General features: G+C 48.6%; 2 protein-coding genes across 3 annotated transcripts in view; one reads left to right on the top strand and one right to left on the bottom strand.

Annotated features, from left to right (window-relative positions):
• LOC8032246 (zinc finger protein ubi-d4 B) overlaps positions 1-8,434 on the bottom strand; it is a 31,149-nt gene extending 22,715 nt beyond the window's left edge. For both annotated transcript variants that reach the window (XR_006077351.1, XM_029979203.3), the window contains exon 1: positions 8,307-8,434. Coding sequence is in view for 1 of the 2 variants with exons in the window: in XM_029979203.3 (XP_029835063.2) it covers positions 8,307-8,359 (53 nt within the window). In the remaining variant the exon portion in view is untranslated. The remainder of the gene's footprint in view (positions 1-8,306) is intronic.
• Positions 8,435-8,612: 178 nt separating this feature from the next.
• LOC8025440 (1-phosphatidylinositol 4,5-bisphosphate phosphodiesterase classes I and II) overlaps positions 8,613-18,155 on the top strand; it is a 145,451-nt gene continuing 135,908 nt past the window's right edge. Inside the window, exon 1 of the mRNA XM_029979202.3 lies at positions 8,613-8,900. Within this exon, the coding sequence (XP_029835062.2) occupies positions 8,802-8,900 (99 nt within the window). The 5' untranslated portion in view covers positions 8,613-8,801. The remainder of the gene's footprint in view (positions 8,901-18,155) is intronic.

Below are 18,155 nucleotides of genomic sequence, written 5' to 3'. Positions count from 1 at the left end.
TATTGTTATAATGGGATTGGACTGTATAAGCATCTCCATATAAAAAAAAGTCTGAATACTAAATGGGCAAACCAAACCCGAAAACTGAAATTCAAATACAAACAATCAAGTGCTGGAGCAGAGCAGACGACCTCTGTGGAAAAGAAAGGAAAACAAACTGAGAGAAAAATGTGGAAGCAAAGAATGCAGGAAATATCAGCTTTAACTACCGTAGAATACCGTGCATCTGCCCATTCCACATTAAGCAGCCATTACCAAATTTGTGAGATTGAGAAGATACGCACAGTACATTTATATGTAAAATTGATGACCGGACAAGCGCCCATCCCCAACTTTTTTGCGATCATTTCCAAAGTTTGAGTGGGTGCTTGCCCGGTATTTTACGGTATGTATAGGAGACAAGAACAGGAAATAGGGAAAGAATATTGGTATGACAATTCATGGGGAAGCTCATTGTTAATTGAGGGTAAGGCAGGAGTATTGAGGACTAGGACATTTAGGACAAAGAATGAGGAAATGGATATGTGGTGTGCCGTGTACCAAGGGGAAGACGAGACAATAGAGCATGTGGTGTTGAGGCGCACAGGGCTGGCTCCCGCCGGAGGGGGCGACAGATTTAGCCGGAGCGCCCGGGTTTGCAAATGAGAATGGAATAATGGGTGTTAAGTATGCTTTAATAACGAAAAGGAGATAGGAAGACTGGTGGAAATGATGTAGGGAAAACTGAATGACATACGACTAACGATCACAGCTGGGGACAGGCGGGACAGGGGAAAATTGGGACTCCCTCCCGCACTGCTCCGGCCCAAAGTCTTCAGCCTGTCTCCCAGTGGGCCCGGTGCTGAGTTAACGCCAACTAGGTCTGACCAGAGGAAAATTGGCGACTCTCTCGTCAGAAAGAAGAGGCAGGGATAAATTTTTTTTTTTTTTGTTTGCCCAATTTTTTAAAGGTTATTTTGGTGATATCCCACTCTTCCTGGTGATTGTTACAAAATTGCAGAGGGGAAGCAAATCAGCTTAGAAGGGCAAAGGGAGGAATTATACTTTTGGTTTTTAAATTCTAGGCTAGGTGGCATAAGCTACTGCCCGTTATAAAGGGTACAGCCGTTAGCATCCATCCAGCCATTGTGACACAGCGTCTGTACCGTGGTACCACAAAATGTATGACTGGACTATTAGCAAGAGCAGTTTTGATCAGTCAGGTAAGAGCTACGGCCATTTTACTGCTTTGCTTTGTAGGCATCCAACATCTGTAGCAAATATTAATAAACATTCATAAACTTGCCGTCCGCAAAGCGAGTTTGCCACGATGAACGCAGGCTCAGTGCAGGCTCATAATGAGCCTTCACTTATCTTCTGAGAAGAAGTACAATATTGGTTCTCCACGTTGCAGAGGCCTTGTGGAAGCTAATCGTAAGCATGTGCTGGGGAGAAACAAACTCAACTATAGCCACCAGTGAATGCCACCTTAGGCACCACTGCATGCTTGAGCGAGCAGTGGTGTGTAATAGGTAAGAGCACTTGCAAACCACGGCCACTAAAACATAACATAGCAAGCGGAAGTCGTCCATTGGGACAGCTGAAAACGCAGCAGAAAAACACGGCGAAAGAATTGGCAGTACAAACAAGTAACTTCCTTGAGTATGAACTTTGGATTGGATTGGATTTGGGGCTAACCCCTTTGTATCGGGGGATCTCAGCAGCGCTGGATCTAGCCTGGCTAGTAGCTACACTAGCCAAAAACGTAGTTGTGTTCTTTTGCTCTCCTCCACCAACACTCCAGTCTCCTCTTTGTCACCTCCACTGGCTGCGAGCTATCGGCGTCGTACTGTTCGTCAACGCCCCGAAAACCCAGCGCCACCGCCATGTCTGGTTCGTACGTCACGTCCGGCTTTATACCCGTGCATTCCAGTATGACGTGTTCCGCCGTCTCGTCTGCTCCCTGCGCGCACATGACGCACTTCACTTCCATGTCCATGTACTTCGCGCGGAACACGCGGGTCCGCAGCATGCCGCCTCGGGCGTCCGAAAGCAGTGCACTGCCCTTGCTGTTGTCCATGAAAGGTATTCGCTTCACCTCCTGTTTCTCTCTGGCATACAGGGCCAGCGCTGGTTTCAGACGTGCCGCTTCCGCCCATCGCCGCGTCTCGCTCTCGATCACCCTCGTGCGGATGCTCTGCTGCAGTTCCGGCTGCTCCGCGGCTGGGTAGAGGAGTGGGCCGCTGACCTCGTATCCCTGTGCCAGCTGGTGCGTCCGTCGCACCCACCGGGTTGGGACGGACCGAAGATGTACATACTTGAAAACCTGTCTGGCCCAGCGCTCTTCGCTCATCCGGCTGAGGCGTCGCTCGAAGTCCAGCTTGGCTCGGGCCTCCCTGGCCTCAAAACCGGACCAGCCCATGTCTCCTTGGACGGCTTCGTTCGGTGCTGTTCGGCTTGCTCCCAGTGCCGACCTTCCCACCTCCCTCTGACGGACCTCGAGGTATTGCCTGGTACCTGATGACAGGCACAACACTGAGTTGCCAAAAGTGAGCCCCGGCACCGCCACCATCTTCCAGACCGCTCGGGTTACCTCGTATCGGTTATATCCCCAGAGGGCCCTGGCCGTTGCTATGCCCTTGTTCTTCCTGCTCTTCGCCTTGACCTTCGTCTCGTGCTCTAGGAGGTAGTGGTGTCCCTTCTGTAGGTTTACACCCAGATATTTGTAGTGGTCCACCCAAGGTACAGGATTGGCTTGAATGGACAGGTTGGCGGTCCCGTTTTCCTCTGCTGCCCCAAAGGCCATCAGCCCAGATTTGTGCAAACTGAAGCTAAGCCCCAGGGCCTCTCCCATTGCACCACACTCGTTCATTAACCCCTGCAGGCCCTGCAGTGAGTCCGCCATCAGCACCATATCGTCGGCGTAGATGAGTCCCGGGAGTTTTCCTCCCTTCCTTTCCCCGCCTTCCGAATATTCCAGTGAGAAACCCTCCCCACTCTCCTGCAGCCGCTTTTCGATTCCTGCTATGTACAGCATAAACAATAGCGGCGACAGCGGGCAGCCCTGTCTCAAGCAATTAGAGCAGGTCACTGGATGTGTTGTCTCCTGCTGCCACTGTGCCACCACCGTCGTCCCTCTGTACACTTCTCGCAAGAGGTCTATCCACTCTCTGCAGAGTCCCCGCTCTGCCAGCTGCGTCCACAGTTTTCGATGTTCGACCGTGTCGTAAGCCTTGCTGATATCGAGAAAACAGAGGTAAAGGGGGCGGTTCTCCTTCTGGGCAATCTCGATGGCCTGCGTCAGCACGAATAAATTGTCCTCAAGGCGTCTCCCCCACCGGAACCCATTCTGCAGCTCCCCCAGGACTCCTTCTGCCTCTGCCCATGTCTGCAGTCGGTCTCGTATTATTTGTGTGAACACGCGGTAGAGTACCGATGTGATGGCTATGGGGTGGTAGTTTCCGAGCGTTGACTTTTGCCCTTTTCCCTTGTAGATGAGTCTGAGCCTTGAGGTTCGCCACTCCTCCGGCACCCATCCCTCCTTCAGGATCTGGTTGAGGATCTCGTGCAGCAGTGCTCTCGTCTCTGGCCCCAGCTCCTTCACCAGCCTCATTGGGATTTCGTCCATTCCAGTGGCTGTGGTTCCTCCTATCCTCTTGACTGCTCTATTTAACTCCCTCTCTGTGATTTCCTCTCTGCTCGGTTGCTCCTGCAGTTCGTCCTCCGTCTCCCCCTCCTCACTGTCCATTTGTCGGCTGTCCCCTGTGAACATGTCCCCTATCCACCTCTCAATGTACCGGTTGGTCTCTCCAGGGTCCAGTTCCTTTCCCGTTGCGTCGTCTTTGATTACAGCATCCTCCCTGGGTCGACCTGTTTGGCCCTGTACATGTCGCCAGAACTTCAGTGGGGCCTCACGTCCTGCCTCTCTCAGTTCTTCCAAAAATCTCTTATCTACCTTGGCCATTTCGCTTTGAATCAAAGCTGTCACCTCTATTTTCCTGCTCTCCATTCTCTTGAATCTTTCTGTAGGGGGGCTTTCTTCTCCTCCTTTCGTTTTCTGATGGTCCCTCGCAGAGTCCTGTTTGCCAGTTGCCTTCTTGTAATGGCCTCCTTCACCTCCACATCCCACCATCGTTTTCTCCTCCTCTTCCCTCGTGTCGGTCGTTTCAGTTTTTCCAGGTGGTCCTTCCACCACCGCATGAGGTTCCCGTACGTCTCCACCTGCCTGGTTTCCACCTCTTCCTCCAGTTTCTGCGCAATGGTTCGTGCTTCTGCTTGCGTTATGTGGTGTGGTCTCATAGGTTCGCTGACTCTCTTTTCCGTCGGCTTTCCTCCGAAAGTGATCAGCAATCTGTTGTGATCACTTCCCAAGCTCTTGTCGCCTTCCTCGTCTATCTCCATGTAGTTCAGTTTTTCATACAGGTCCGGGGACACCAGGCAATAATCGATTGTAGAGCTCATCCCTCTGGCCGTCCATGTCGTCTTTCCTATGCATTTATCTTGTGTGTTGACGATTACCATATCCAGGTGTTCCGCCATGTCCTGCAGCAGCTTTCCATTACCGTCTGTTCTCCCATCAAACTCCTCTAGGTGTGCGTTGAAATCGCCTACCATAATGGTAGGTCTCCCAATGTTGTGATAGTCTTTTTCAATGCACTTGATTAGCTTGATGTTTGTCTCCCTGCTGTCTGCCCCCGTCCACAGGTACACCACTGCCACTGCCACCTTTCTCCCCGCCAGTGTCCCCGTCAACCACATGTGCTCTCTGCACTCTGGACTTTCTCTCTGCCAGCCTGGCCCACTAAAGCATCCTACCCCCCTCCCCTTCTCTCACTGTCCTTTCTGTTTACCCCATCCCAAAAGAGCCCTTCGCAATCCGGGGGTCTTTCTTCATCCCTGAGGTGGGTTTCTGTGACTGCGAACATTCCAATCTTATCATCTTGTAACATCTGAAAGGCCTCTTCCCATTTTCCTGCTTTCCTTCCTCCCTGTAGGTTTAAAAAGGCAATCTTCACTTCCCTCTTTTTCTTTTTTGCTCGTCTGTTTTTCCTTCTTTCCCGGTCTGGTGCCTTTTTGTGTTTTCCGCCTCTCGTGTTGTTGCAGGCACCATCCCTCCTACTTTCTCTTCTTAGTGGGCATGTCCCTGTGGGGGACACATCCTCTGGAGTTGTTCCTCGAGTCGCTGTAGTCTCTGGTCCAGAGTCAGCCTGCCTTCCATTCTTTCCTGTCGCCTTTTCATCGGTGTCACGCTTTTCCCCTTGCATTTCAGTCCTAAAAAACTCTTTAGTCTGTTACCCAGTGCTTGTCCCTCTTCAATTGCCGCATCTCTATTGCAGCAGCCATCTTCCATGTCGTTTCCCGTTCCTGTGTTCTTTACCACCTCCACCCTCGGTCCCAGCTGCTGGCTGATCTCTCTTGATAGCCTGTTCCACTTGGCGCACCTCTCTTTAAAGGGGTACTCCGCCGATTTTTTGAGCTACCTTAACTAACTATATTTTCTGACTCCCCGGCCTTTACTTTCTCCGGTATGCTATTTAGAATCGCGAAATTCATAATAGGTATTGTGAAATCGGCAAATGAAAATGATGCAAAAACCAACATTCAAATATACGCGCACTTTTCAGTGCCGTGACGTCACTGGCAGGCAGGCTTGCCAGTCGTGCAAGCAGCCAAAAAATAAAATATGCCAATTATTTGTTCCGTGCTGGAGCGCAGGTACTGCAGCGAGCTTCCCAAGCATTCATTTGACACCGTGAAACTGCTTCGAATCAGTTTAAAACAAAATCTACAGCCCAAAGAGTGAACCCCTGCCTTCCACTGACGTCACTTTTTCATTGTTGCCAGTAGAGACTTCGAGCTTGAAAAACACGGTGAGGACCAAAACTGTAAATTCAATAACTTTGCAAAAAAACAGTATTTTGACCTAATATTTGGGATAATATTTTCACGATGTTTGTTGGTTAGTTTAGCAAAATTTCAAGCAAATCGGAGACAATGAAAAAACCAGTGGAGTACCCCTTTAAGTGGGTCCCCCTTGTCTTTGATTTCTGGGACTTCATACACCATAAAAGAATGTTTCGGGGCTCTCGTGGTCCAGTCCTCAAGCCGTTTCCCTAGCTCCGCTGCCATTTCTTCCACCGATTCTTCGCCTTGCACGTCTGTCACTCCCGCATGTATGACCACCACTCCTGCCTCTGCATTCCATATTTTCCCATCCCTCTCTGCTCTCTCGAGTGACTCTCTCAGTTGTGCTCCCGGCTTAGTTGCAAAGTGAACTTTCTTGTCGTAATCTACCACCTTCAGTGTGGCTCTCTCTATCTTGAAGGCATTGGTGTCCCCTACCACTAAGACTCTCTTGTCCACCTTCTTCTCTTTGTCCTGTTTCTTTGTCCCGTCATCTGGGTCTGCTCTCTGCCTCATGAGGGCCTCCTTGTAGTTCCTGTGCTGGCTTCTTTGTGTTTGGCCTCCAGTCGTCTGTCTCCCCTGCTCCTTATCCAGATCTCCACTTCCCGTCCGTTCTTGGGAAAAGCTAACTGTCTCTTTCCCGTCTGTGTGGTATGTCTTCTTTTCTTTGACCCCGTTTCTCGGTTCCAGCTGTTGCGGTACGTTTTCAGCCCCGTTGACCGTCATTTGTTCTGGTTCACATGACTTCATCCAGTCATTGAACACCTCCCCTAATTTTTCTCTCTTGTTCCTTTCCTCCTGCATTATTGCATTCAGTTTCTCTTCCGTCGCTATTCTCAAGGTTTTCTCTTCTTCGAGCTTCGCCAACATCCTACTTTCTATGGCCGCTCTCTCTGTCTTTGCCTCCTCCAGCTTCACTCTCATTGCCTCTCTCAAGGCATTAACTTGCCGTTCGATCTCCTCCTCCAAGGTGATTCTTCTCACCTCATTTTCCTTGCACTCCTTACATTTGTATGTACTGTTCTCCGCCTCCGTGCATGATTCGAACGGTGTCTCGCTGATATCCACCCATTTCTCACAGCCTTCGCACTCCACTGACGCCTTGTCTCGCTTTCCCCTCTTCTTTGCCTTTTCCATTTGACTGGTTGTCATTGTTTTCCTCCGTGGAGTCATGATGTTAGGTGTCTCCCTTGCCTGGTTTCTGAGACGCCCCAGCCACCACCGCCAGATTCCGTCGTTTAGCCGTGCCCCGACACGCCGTGTCGAAAAAAAAACACTTGCGCCCTACGCCCGGTTGGTAGGCCTAACGGGTCGTTGAGCGCTCCGGAGGAAGGGCTTCTTGATCGCCCCCACAGTAACGGCTCCGCGCCGAAACCAAGTGGTCCGCTGGTAGCGGTCTCGGTATGCCTATACACCTTCTGGAAGATATCCATCGCACTGCCACCTTTACACTAATCGGCAAAAAAAACATTTTACCCCGGCGGTTTCAAATCGCCGCCGAGCCAAACCACTGAGCATCACTTTGTGATGCTCAGTGGTTTGGACATGACACTAGGGCACCGTGCACTAGGGCACAAGGTTGCTTGACAAACAACCAACCTGCTGAATGCCTGCCGAGAAGCTGGTGGAAGCATTTATAATATCGGTTTGAGAGTAGATCGCAGAGTACCATTATATTTTGGCAGTCTTCGTATTTGGTCTCCATAAATCGATATCAGTAATTTATTTTGATTCGGCTTTTGACCAGGGTTACCAATGAACGGCGTTTCTCTAAACTGGGGCTTCGCTACGCGCCCGTTCTCTAAAACGTGTTTCGGTGAAATGGCGTTCGATCAACCGTAGCGAACCCGTCCGATCCGCCATTCGACTAAATGCATCTAGAAAACACCGCCGACAAGCCCTTGTCAGCATGAAACGACTAAAGGACCATCGCAATATCATAACGACCATGAAATTTGTTTCTTTTCCAAGCGACACCCGTATCTGAACACCGCACACAAAATATAAGGAACTACAGCTACAAAACCAGCTCAACTGCTCCGCTTCCTCCCATTAGAACGAAGCTGACGAAGTAAACAGCGTAAACACAGAACAGGGACGTCACGGCTATCAGCAGCTTCGCGTTAGGTGAGCACGCGTAAACGTATATGCCTCGATACATCGCATTTCGCTTGCACGCCTAACACTATCGAATCAGATGGTTAATGAGAAGGGATCAAGTGCATGTCCCAAAGATTCTGACCAACATCGAAGCATCCACTTTTAGAAAAACAAACAAACAAAAAGTTGGGTAGGGATGGCGACCATTGTGAGGCACCTCCATCGCGCGAGGCTGCCAAGACAAATCACTTCACGACGGTGACAAGCTCGCAACGTGGTATGTCAGAAGAATAACTTCTGCATATCAGAAAGTGTTCACTCACGCTTTTAAGCGGTTCAAAGCTGCCGGATTGATCTTCAAAGGGCCGAGCGCCATGACGGCGTTCTCACACGCACAGAGACGCGGCGATAATCTGACTAATCTACGGATCGGCTACGCCGGCTCCACTTCGCAAATCTACGGCTATGGATTGACAAAGGCGTAGACGGCGTAGACGAGTAGCAATGCTTCCTCTACATCGGGCGGTGGTATTTGCCATCTATCAACATGCAAAGAAACCACAAAATAGTTTTCTTTCGCGTTGCGTTTCCTAGGCGGCGCCAGCGGTCGCCCCAACGTCGGCCTGCGCAACTGTTTTTGCAGCAACGACCGACAGCAGCGATCTCCCCGCCGGAGTAACGTCGGTTTTCGTCGGGACGGAGGAAGGCGACGGGGAGTCGATCGGTGGTGTGTCTTGCGTGCACCGTCGTCGTAGAATAGTCCGCCGCACGAAAGGAAAAAGGACACGCATCGCTTCCCCATGTGAGCGACGAGGAATATGGCAGGAGCAAAATCTGGCGTTCACGTACTCCAGCTCAAGCTCATCAGTGTGCCCCAAAGTTTACAGGAAGGCAACAAATTCGTCAAGTGGGACGATGTGAGTACGCCAGCCGTTTTTATTTATGTATTTATTTATTGTTCCGTCCACTCGCTCTCTACGACCGCCTCCCGGTAGCGTGGTCCCGTCGTGCGATCGCGAGCCCAACCCCCCAAATCGGACGTCTCGTACTCATCCGTTTCCCCTCCCGACGACCGCGTTCTCGTCGACGCGGCGCGCGCGCAGGGTTCGGCGGCACCCCGGTCCGACGGACGACGACGCGGCTTTATCGATGTCGCCACCGACGAGCGCGGCGGCGGGAGGCCAGCGAAGGTGCAGCGTCGGCCCCGCGGACGGACACCGTTCATTAGGCCTAGCAGACCCCCTTCCGCAAAAGCACGCAGAATGCAGATGGCAGGCCTCGGCTGCCCGTCGGCGACCGTCCTGCGAAACCCGGCCGTACACGGCAGCGCGCTCGGCCCGTATTGGACGCGCGTGCGAGGCGGACGGCGGCCGCCGGCGTCGATAAGGGGGCGATCGAGCGCGCAACAATTGGTGTCCCCGCCGGCACCCCCCTCCACCGTTCGCCGGACGGGCAGGCCGCGCTGTCAACCCTCGACTGGATCGGGCTTCGTTTGTTTCCTACCCGGGTTTTGCCCGTCGAGTGGCTCTGGACCGGCCGTCCTTGCTCACGCTGGCCTCCAGACGTCCGGTCGAGAGGATTGAGCAAATTTCGTGCCTCCCCCCTCTCTGCGCGTTCGGCGGTGAAGGTACGCTTGCAGGACTACCTGCGGCCCTCTTCTGGGAGCGCTCATCCACCCTTGGTGTCCGATGTACGTGCGAACGGCAGCGGATTGTGTGCGGTTTCTGTGCTTCAGGGATAGTATGGGTATCTACGAGGCATCTGGGGCTTTCCTCACGTTTCGTGGTTGTTTTATGTGTACCACGCGGTGCTGTTATTATTGCTACTCCACTTGTCCCACGAAAGCTCATTTGTTCCTGCAAACTCTGTTTTGTTTTGTGTTTTTTCTTTGGTTTCTGATTGTTTGTTTGAGGGGTACTGCGTGGGTGCTGCAGCCATCCCGGTACAGCGGTCTGTCAACCAGACTTCCAGTTATCGCCATTTGGCTGCTTGGTTTCCAGTTGACTGTGTCGCTCTTTCTGTTCGGCCTTTCGTAAAGAAACAATCCGAGTTGGAACTCCCGTTGAAACTTTGTTTTATTCTCTCGAAATCATTGGTTCCGTATGTAAGGTTTGAATGTGAAGAAGTGTGATGGGTCGGGCAAGTTGTGGTACGCCACTTGGACATTATTTGGGTTCTGGTGGATTGCAAAATCCACTCGTTTTATTAGTTAATTACTGCGGTGTCCTTTTCTTTTTTCTTTGAACATTACCTTATCAATCTGTATATCTCGCCAAACCTGTGACTGATTCCGACTGAACACTGTCTTATGGACGTCGTGATGCATCTAGTATGAGATATATACGCTTACGCAAGCTATGACTACAAGACATCGTTTCTAGACAGAGTGACGTGAATTCTTGTGGAAAGCGGCGCTAAAAACAGTGGAGTACCAGCAATCGACAGAACGGCAGTCGTGTGATAGCTGCGCCAAAGTACTTCCCCTGCCGCATCCTGCAGCTACGTTTGATCAAAGTGTGAAGTATTTGCGCCAACCTCGCGTCAAAAGTTGTGGTAGACTTGTGCGAATTTTCAAAAGTTTCGAATATCGCTTTAAGTAACGTGCTGTTCGATTCGATCTTCGTGTTGAGCAGTCATGGTCCGCAGTGTTTGTCATGATTTATGGTTTGTTCGGGCGGTTTTGTGAGCTTCGTTAAGTGGGCTTCTCCCCGCGCGCTGGAGCACTGCAGAGAAGCGGCACCCGGGGAGTGGACATTCATGTCACAGCGCGCGCCTGAATGTCTCGCTTCGTCGCAAAGCATCCGCGTACTAAAAAAAACAAAAAAAAAAAACCAAAAAAAAAACCGTTGTTTTAGGGTAGGATATGGTGCACGTGCATGCTCCAAGTATTAAAAAATATACTATATACAAAAGTAAATAAGTGGACCATTTCGTCGTTTACCCTGAGACGGGTTTTTTTTTTGAAGAGCAGAAGAAATAGAAAAAACAGACAGGTTTGTTTTTTCTGTCTGTTTGTTTTTTCTATTTCTTCTGCTCTTCAAAAAAAAAAAAAAAACCCAGTCTCAGGGTAAACGACGAAATGGTTGACTTCCACCAGCTAGCCTGTACTTTGACTCTTTTCTCGTAAATAAGTGGAACTTGGTGAATATCGATGTGACCACTCTATCAGTACAGTTGTCAAAATAGAACCGCGACTCAAGTATGTACATATAATAGTTACTTCTCTGACAAACGCCTTAGCGGACTCCATCTGTTCGAGGGCACAGTCGATGAAGTTTAACTTGAAACTAAATTAGCTTCAGTAGGGACATATGCAAGCTCGGAGATAACACCGGCCATAGCCATACACTGATTTTGCGTCGTCGTAAAACCTTACGTGTTAATTACGATTTATGCGCATCATGCAATGACAGCTCCTTCTTTTCCATTTTTTTTTAACAGCTTTACGAATTTCACATTCTATTGCAACTCAGAGAACATCGAGAGAACGTCCATTTTTGTACTCAGGATTATTCCTCGGGGATTTACTGGATGCTATACTTGAGTGCTCTGTTCACGGCGCATATTCTGAAAGAGCTCACATCTACGGGCCACTGAGGACCGGCAACCCTGCTGGTGGGGAATGCTCACGCTGCCAAAAGAATCGTGGAAGTTCGCCGACGCCATCAACACACACTGAGTAGTCTTGCACACAGTTATAGCCGCGAGGGATTGCAACTTGATTTCGGTGTACTACATTTTTGGTTTACCTTGAATTCCACAGGGGAAAAAAAAACATTCACACATGTTCATGCTATGTGATTGACTACATTAATTTTTTTTCAATGTCTTGTTTTCTTGTTTCGACGCCGCTGAAATTCGTGGAGCCATGCATCCAAAGTGGTTCCGAAGTGGCAACAATGAAATGACGTCACAAAAGCCGCAGTGACGCATGTTTTTCGGATGTCGCGATCCTGACGGTTGGCCGTAGAAATGCCGGCGAAGAGCACGAGCGAACGCGCGACTGTCGTGGTCGCCACGGCGTCTCAACTTTTGTTTTGTAAAATGTAGCAGACGAAGAACGGGCGTCTGCTACATCCGCTGCCCTGACGCCGCCAGGATCGCGGCCGTCGACAGCGTGACACAGAGGCCGCGTTCCAAAATCTACTCTATCTTACTATAGGGTACCGTTCTGTATACCTTGGCGTTCGAAAATCTACCCGCGCGTGTCCAGCGTTGCTCCCTGCATCTGTCTTGTCACGTGACACGATCCGCCGGAGTGACTCGGGTCCATTCCACTAAGATTTGGAACGCAGGCAGAGAGGCTAGATCGAAGAGAGGGTCTATCCCGTTACAATGGGGCGGGATATTTGCAATCTAATGGCGGACGCCTGCTGCGGAGATTGCTCGGAAGTGCGCATGCGCCGCGTTTTTGGGTGACGAGGAGGAAAGCGGGCAGAAAGGCGGAGGCGTTTGCAGACGATCGACGCTTTTCGTCACCTGCTCGCAGCTCGTATTGCAAACGCGGCCCATAAATCACGTGAACCCTGTCGAGCAGTTGGAAACTCTGTAATACAGGCTCTGTAGTGTGACACAATTCTATGACGTCATGAGACGGAAATCGAGGGACCACTTTTTTATTGGACGTGGTTAACGCGCCAATCGGAGACGCGTTTCAAGCACCATATTCTAAAGGCCCGTTCATATACTTGCGACCGACTCCGACACAACTGGCTTTTAAGCCGCTTACAGCGTTGCTAGAACAATTCACTTGAGAAACTTCCATTGAGCCTGCTTTGAAAAAGTGACTCCGATCCGTACTCGAGAACCGAACTACTGGCGATCGCAACGCCACCGTTTCTCCCGCAGCGGCCAGTCCGGGAACTGCACGGCCGCACGTATTAGTTCTGGTCGAGTAGGATGGATGGATGGATGGATGAATACGGCTGAGCCCTTTGGATCGGGCGGTAGCTTACGCCACCTAGCCATTTTGTTTTACCATTTAAGCTTAGAATATTTAAATGTGAAATCTATATTCACTCCGCAGTGCAAAGAAAGTGAGGCTATGAAACCCCCTTGCCACCAGTGGATAAGAAAATACCTAGTTTTCTCTCGATTTCTGCCACCATTCACTTAATCTTTGCTTGGTAATCTCTACAGTCTTGAAATCCACTCTCCCTTCGCTGTCTCTAAAACCCAATGACTTTATTAAATCTATGTTGTCTTCGGTAGGCATAGGGTGAAGCCCTTTACAGTAGAGTATCAAGTGCTCAGCCGTCTCGTCCTCCTCTCCACAAGCAGTGCACACTGTATCAATTTCCTGGTACTTCACTCTGTATGTTCTGGTTCGCAGAACACCCGTTCTTGCCTCAAACAGCAATGAGCTTCCCCTAGAATTGTCATAAATGCTTTCTTTGGCAATAACTCTTTTGTTTAATCCATAGCTTTCCAGAGCCGTCTTTGTCTGCATTCCCTCTAGCCACCAATCTCTTTCTGTGGCCTTAACTTTCTTCTTAACTGAGACTTGCTCTTCGGTATCTTCGCTATAGCCCAAAAACTTTCCTCTTAATTTCCTAGTGCGCTGTCTCCACTTTGTGTCTACACTCCTCATGTATAAATAGCTGAAAACCTTTCGTGCCCATTGCTCCCCGTCCATTTGCCTCAACCTATCCTCAAATTCTACCTTGCTCACCGCTTCCCTGCTCTCAAATGATGCCCATCCCATGTCTCCTTGTACTCCCTGGTTTGGCGTTTTGCAATGTGCCCCCAAAGCCAGTCTACCTACTCCGCGCTGTTTTATTTCCAGTCTCGCATGCACTTCGGATTTCATGCATAGCACTGCGTTTCCAAAAGTCAAGCCAGGCGCCATGACCCCTTTCCAAATCTCTCTCACCACCTCATACCTGTTGTAATTCCAAAGTGCTCTATTTTTCATTACAGCTGCATTTCTGTTGCCCTTACCTATTATATACTTTTCATGGTCTCTGAGATATTCTGCACCATCACATATCCATACTCCTAGATACTTGTATTTACTAGCTCTCTCAACTGTAATATTCTGTATCTTCAGCCTCTCAACTTCATCCTCGTTAAAAATCATGACTGCCGATTTTTCGCTACTGAATTCTAAACCTAATTCCTCTCCTTCCCTACCACAGATGCTCATTAATTCCTGCAACTCTGTCCTGTTGTTAGCCATTAGTACAATATCATCCGCATACATCAATCCCGGTAAGGATTGCTGAATTTTTTGGCCTAGCTTACTGTAAGAAAGGTTGAACCCAAGCCCACTCTTCTCTAGTCTATCCTCCAATCCTCTCAGATACAACATAAACAGCAAAGGCGATAACGGGCACCCCTGCCTAAGGCCTCGTCTTATCTCTATTTTCCCTGTCGCCTTTCCTTCCCATGTTATAATCACCTTGTTATCTTTGTAAATGTTCCTTAATAGTGCTGTTAGTCCTTCATCTAGGTTTAAGTTCTCCATTATGTCCCACAGGTTTCTTTGGTTCACATTGTCATAGGCACCCTTGATATCCAGAAATGCCAGCCAGAGCTGTCTGTTTTCTTTTTGCGCTATTTCTATACACTGTGTCAGAGAAAATAAATTGTCCTCCAACCTTCTTTGTTTTCGAAACCCGTTCTGTAATTCGCCCAGTATGCCCTCGCAATCTACCCATTCCTCCAGTCTGTTCTTTATAATCTGCATTACCAACCTGTAAATAACCGGTGTCACGGTTATAGGACGATAATTCCTAATATCAGACTTATCTCCCTTTCCCTTATATATCATACTCATCCTACTAAGCCTCCATTCATCTGGAATATTTCCTTTTGTTATCATGGTACTCACTACCTCCCTTAGTTTTGCCTTAGATTTAGAACCCAAATTCTTCACCAGCTTGATAGGGATACCATCTGTGCCTGTCGACGTGCCACTAGGGACTCTTCGTTCCGCCTTTTCCCATTCTCTTTGTCCAAAATCCGCGATGTCACAAAGTGGACTGCTACTTCCTTCGGTTCTCCTATCTTCCACATGTAACCGTTCCCGAAATTTCTCCTCCATCACTGCTCCTATATATTGTATCGCATCATCTCCCTCTAATTGATCTCCCTGATGCGAGAGTATGAACCTCTGTCTAGCTTGCGTTGTTTCACCGAGTGAGTTCAAGTGCTCCCAAAACTTCTTGGCAGCGTTTCTATCTTTCTTACTTACATTACTCATCCATTCCTCACCCTTTCTCTGAATTTTCGCATTGATCAAACTGGATGCCTCTCGGCGACATGTTATAAAATTGTCCCATTTTCTTTTTACTTCCGTTTCGGACTCCCCACTACGCTTGGAATACCTGTGTTCTCTAGAGGCTTCCTGACGTTTTTGTATCGCTTGCTTCACTTCTTTGTCCCACCAGCTTTTTGGTCTATGTCCTTGCTTCCCCTTTCGTTTACTCTTAACTTTGTCTAGTTCTAGAGCAAAAAGCCTAGTTAGGCTCTCATAGGTCCAATCTGTATGCCGGTGCCCTGAAACTGCTGCCTCTATTCTTTCAACAACTATTTCCAACTCTTTGTCGCTGCAGAAAGTTTGCTTTGAATTATGTTGTCTAGTTTCAGGATTTACTTCTCTGGCAAAATTCAGCTTAATACGTTTGTGATCACTACCAAGACTTTTGGAACCTTCTTCATCTATTTTCATTACTTGTAACTTACCATATATTTTGTGTGACACGAGTACGTAATCTATAGTTGAATGCAGATTGCCAGTTTCCCAAGTTATGTGCCCGTCACACTTCTGACTGGTATTACATAAAACTAAGTCATGTGTTTCCACCAGTTCTAGTAATATGCTTCCAGATGAGTCCGTATACCCATCCAGACCCTCAATATGGGCATTCATGTCTCCCATAATAATTATTTCGAAGCCTTCCCCTAGTTCACTAATGTCTCTTGATATGCAATCAATCATTTTTCTGTTTTCCTCTTTAGCACCTGTCCCTGTCCATAAGTAAACCACTCCAAGGACTGTTGATTCCCCAGCGACTTTTCCTTTCAGCCACAAATGTTCGGCGCACTCCTTTCTGATCCTTTGAAAGTTCATATTCTTCTTAATAAATGCTCCAATTCCACCTCCCTTCCTCGTTCCCTCCATTCTGTTGCATTCTTCCCACACATAGTCAGGGTTGCAAGGTGGCTGCTCCATGTCTCTGAGATGTGTTTCCACAAACCCATACACCATTAAATCCTCCTTTCTTAGTTGCTCCTCTACCTCTTCCCATTTTAACCTATTTCTACCACCCTGCATGTTAATATATCCAATGTCTGATTGTGCTGTTTTTTTATACCTGTTCTTACGTTTTCTCCTCTTTTTAACCCTGGGTGCCTCCCCTGACTTCGTTGGGTTTTCAATTATTTCAGTGCCCCCAGGGCCCTCGGTCCCCCCAAAAATGAGGGTCTGTGGCGCCATCTCGGAGTGCTATTTCGCAGTAGCTATATAAATCAACTTTTATGCTTTGACTCGTCGCTAAAAGGCGGCGCTGTCATCGTATTTAGTTTGGTCTCGGTGGACGCGAGCGGTGCGGGTTTCGAGGGCGAGTTTTTTTCCAACCGAGTGTTTTCGTAACGCTGGCCGCTTTTGACCGCCATTGCTACCGCTGCGCTGCGCCGCTTGTCGTATAAGCAGCCGCAAGTGGCTTAAGATCGGGTCGTGCCGGAGTCGGTCCCGTGAATGTGTGAACCAGCCTTTGGGAAACTTTTGACCCGTCGACACGATCCGTCCTGAACATCTCGCTTTTCTCGACTCCGCGTGCGGACAAGGCTGTATATATAATGAGCGCGGCTATTAGAGTTTGAAGGATATCTCGTCGATTGTCCGAAGTAGCTTTAGGGCGGCGGGGGTTCCGCGGCGCATTATTCGGGGCCTCTAAGCGCGCGGAGAGTTTTTGGACGGCGCCCGATGCAAATTAGACGCCGCTATTTCGAGCTGCCGCATCTGCTCGGGACGCCTCCGATTAATTCCCTCTTCGTATGGTCTTTGGTCGTTCGACGCATATAGCCCAATAATCCCTCCCCCTCTCTCTATAGCTCGGGCTTTCTTTCTCTCTGTGTTGGGGGGTTGAAAGTGTAATTATGCATTCCGCCGGGCCTCGATCGCGGGGCCTGGATCGGAGTTTAATGCATCGTGAAAAAACAAAATAAAAACAAGAATGGAAGAACGGCAGGGGAGAAAACTTCATATTAGAAAGGGAAAGATTTTTTTTTTCTCTGGAATTTTCGAAGGATAACAATCCTGATGGCTGGGAGGGAACGTGGAGGTAGGGCGCGCGACCTGATGGCCATTGCTTGAATGTACTTTATACGGGTTGTTTTTGCGGGCACTTTCAAAAATCGATCCCTACAAATAGGGCGGTTAAGAACAGAAACAAAACAAGAACTCTTTTCGGGGAGAGCGTTTCCAGACACGGCAGAAGTCAGGGATTGCAAAGAAAAAAACAAAACAAACACTAATTAGCAAAAGAATTGTCTTAAAATTTACTTTTTAAGTAGTTCAAATTAACGTATGGGCCCTGTAGGAACAACAATGAGGAAGAGGTTTGAGCGGCACAAGCTTCGAGGAATTTGAATAGACAATGTCTTTGTTTGGAAGTGGTGGTGAAGATGCCTGCGGTTAGGCGTGCCTGCATTGATACAAGACACGCGTTTTTGATTTGAGTGGTGACATCTCAACCATTCTTCCGCCCAGTCGTGTTTTTCTTTTTTTGTGTGTGTGTATTTTCAAGTGCGTGCAAAAGGGTGTGACTCAGCTCAAGCGCCTAGCTAATGCATAGACGCCATTTTGCCACCCAAATCACGCACAGAGTGCTTCAGCGCGTCACGCGCTTGAGTGCAACAAAGGATGTCTTCACCCTCATACAGACAGACATGTACAGCGTAAAAATATGTTAGTAATACACCAGGAAATATCCGGAAGATTTCGGTCAAAATAAGGAAACTGTTCTTTTAGATTAAAATACAAACAACGTTATCGGTAAAAAAACAAAAACAAACAGGGTCTATGTTGTTTGTCAAGATCACGAGTTTTTGATAGATAAACAGTCTAAAGATGTTATCAGTAAAAATACGCAAAGTTTTATTCCACATAAAAACGCCGTTTTTTCTTAAATGAACACTCTACAAAACGTCCCGTTATCTGTAAGAAA

Source organism: Ixodes scapularis, unplaced genomic scaffold (assembly GCF_016920785.2).
Source record: "Ixodes scapularis isolate PalLabHiFi unplaced genomic scaffold, ASM1692078v2 PGA_scaffold10__122_contigs__length_95168666, whole genome shotgun sequence".
NCBI lineage: Eukaryota > Metazoa > Arthropoda > Arachnida > Ixodida > Ixodidae > Ixodes > Ixodes scapularis.
Note: the sequence above shows the minus strand (reverse complement) of the source record. Positions and strands in the feature narration are given on the sequence as shown.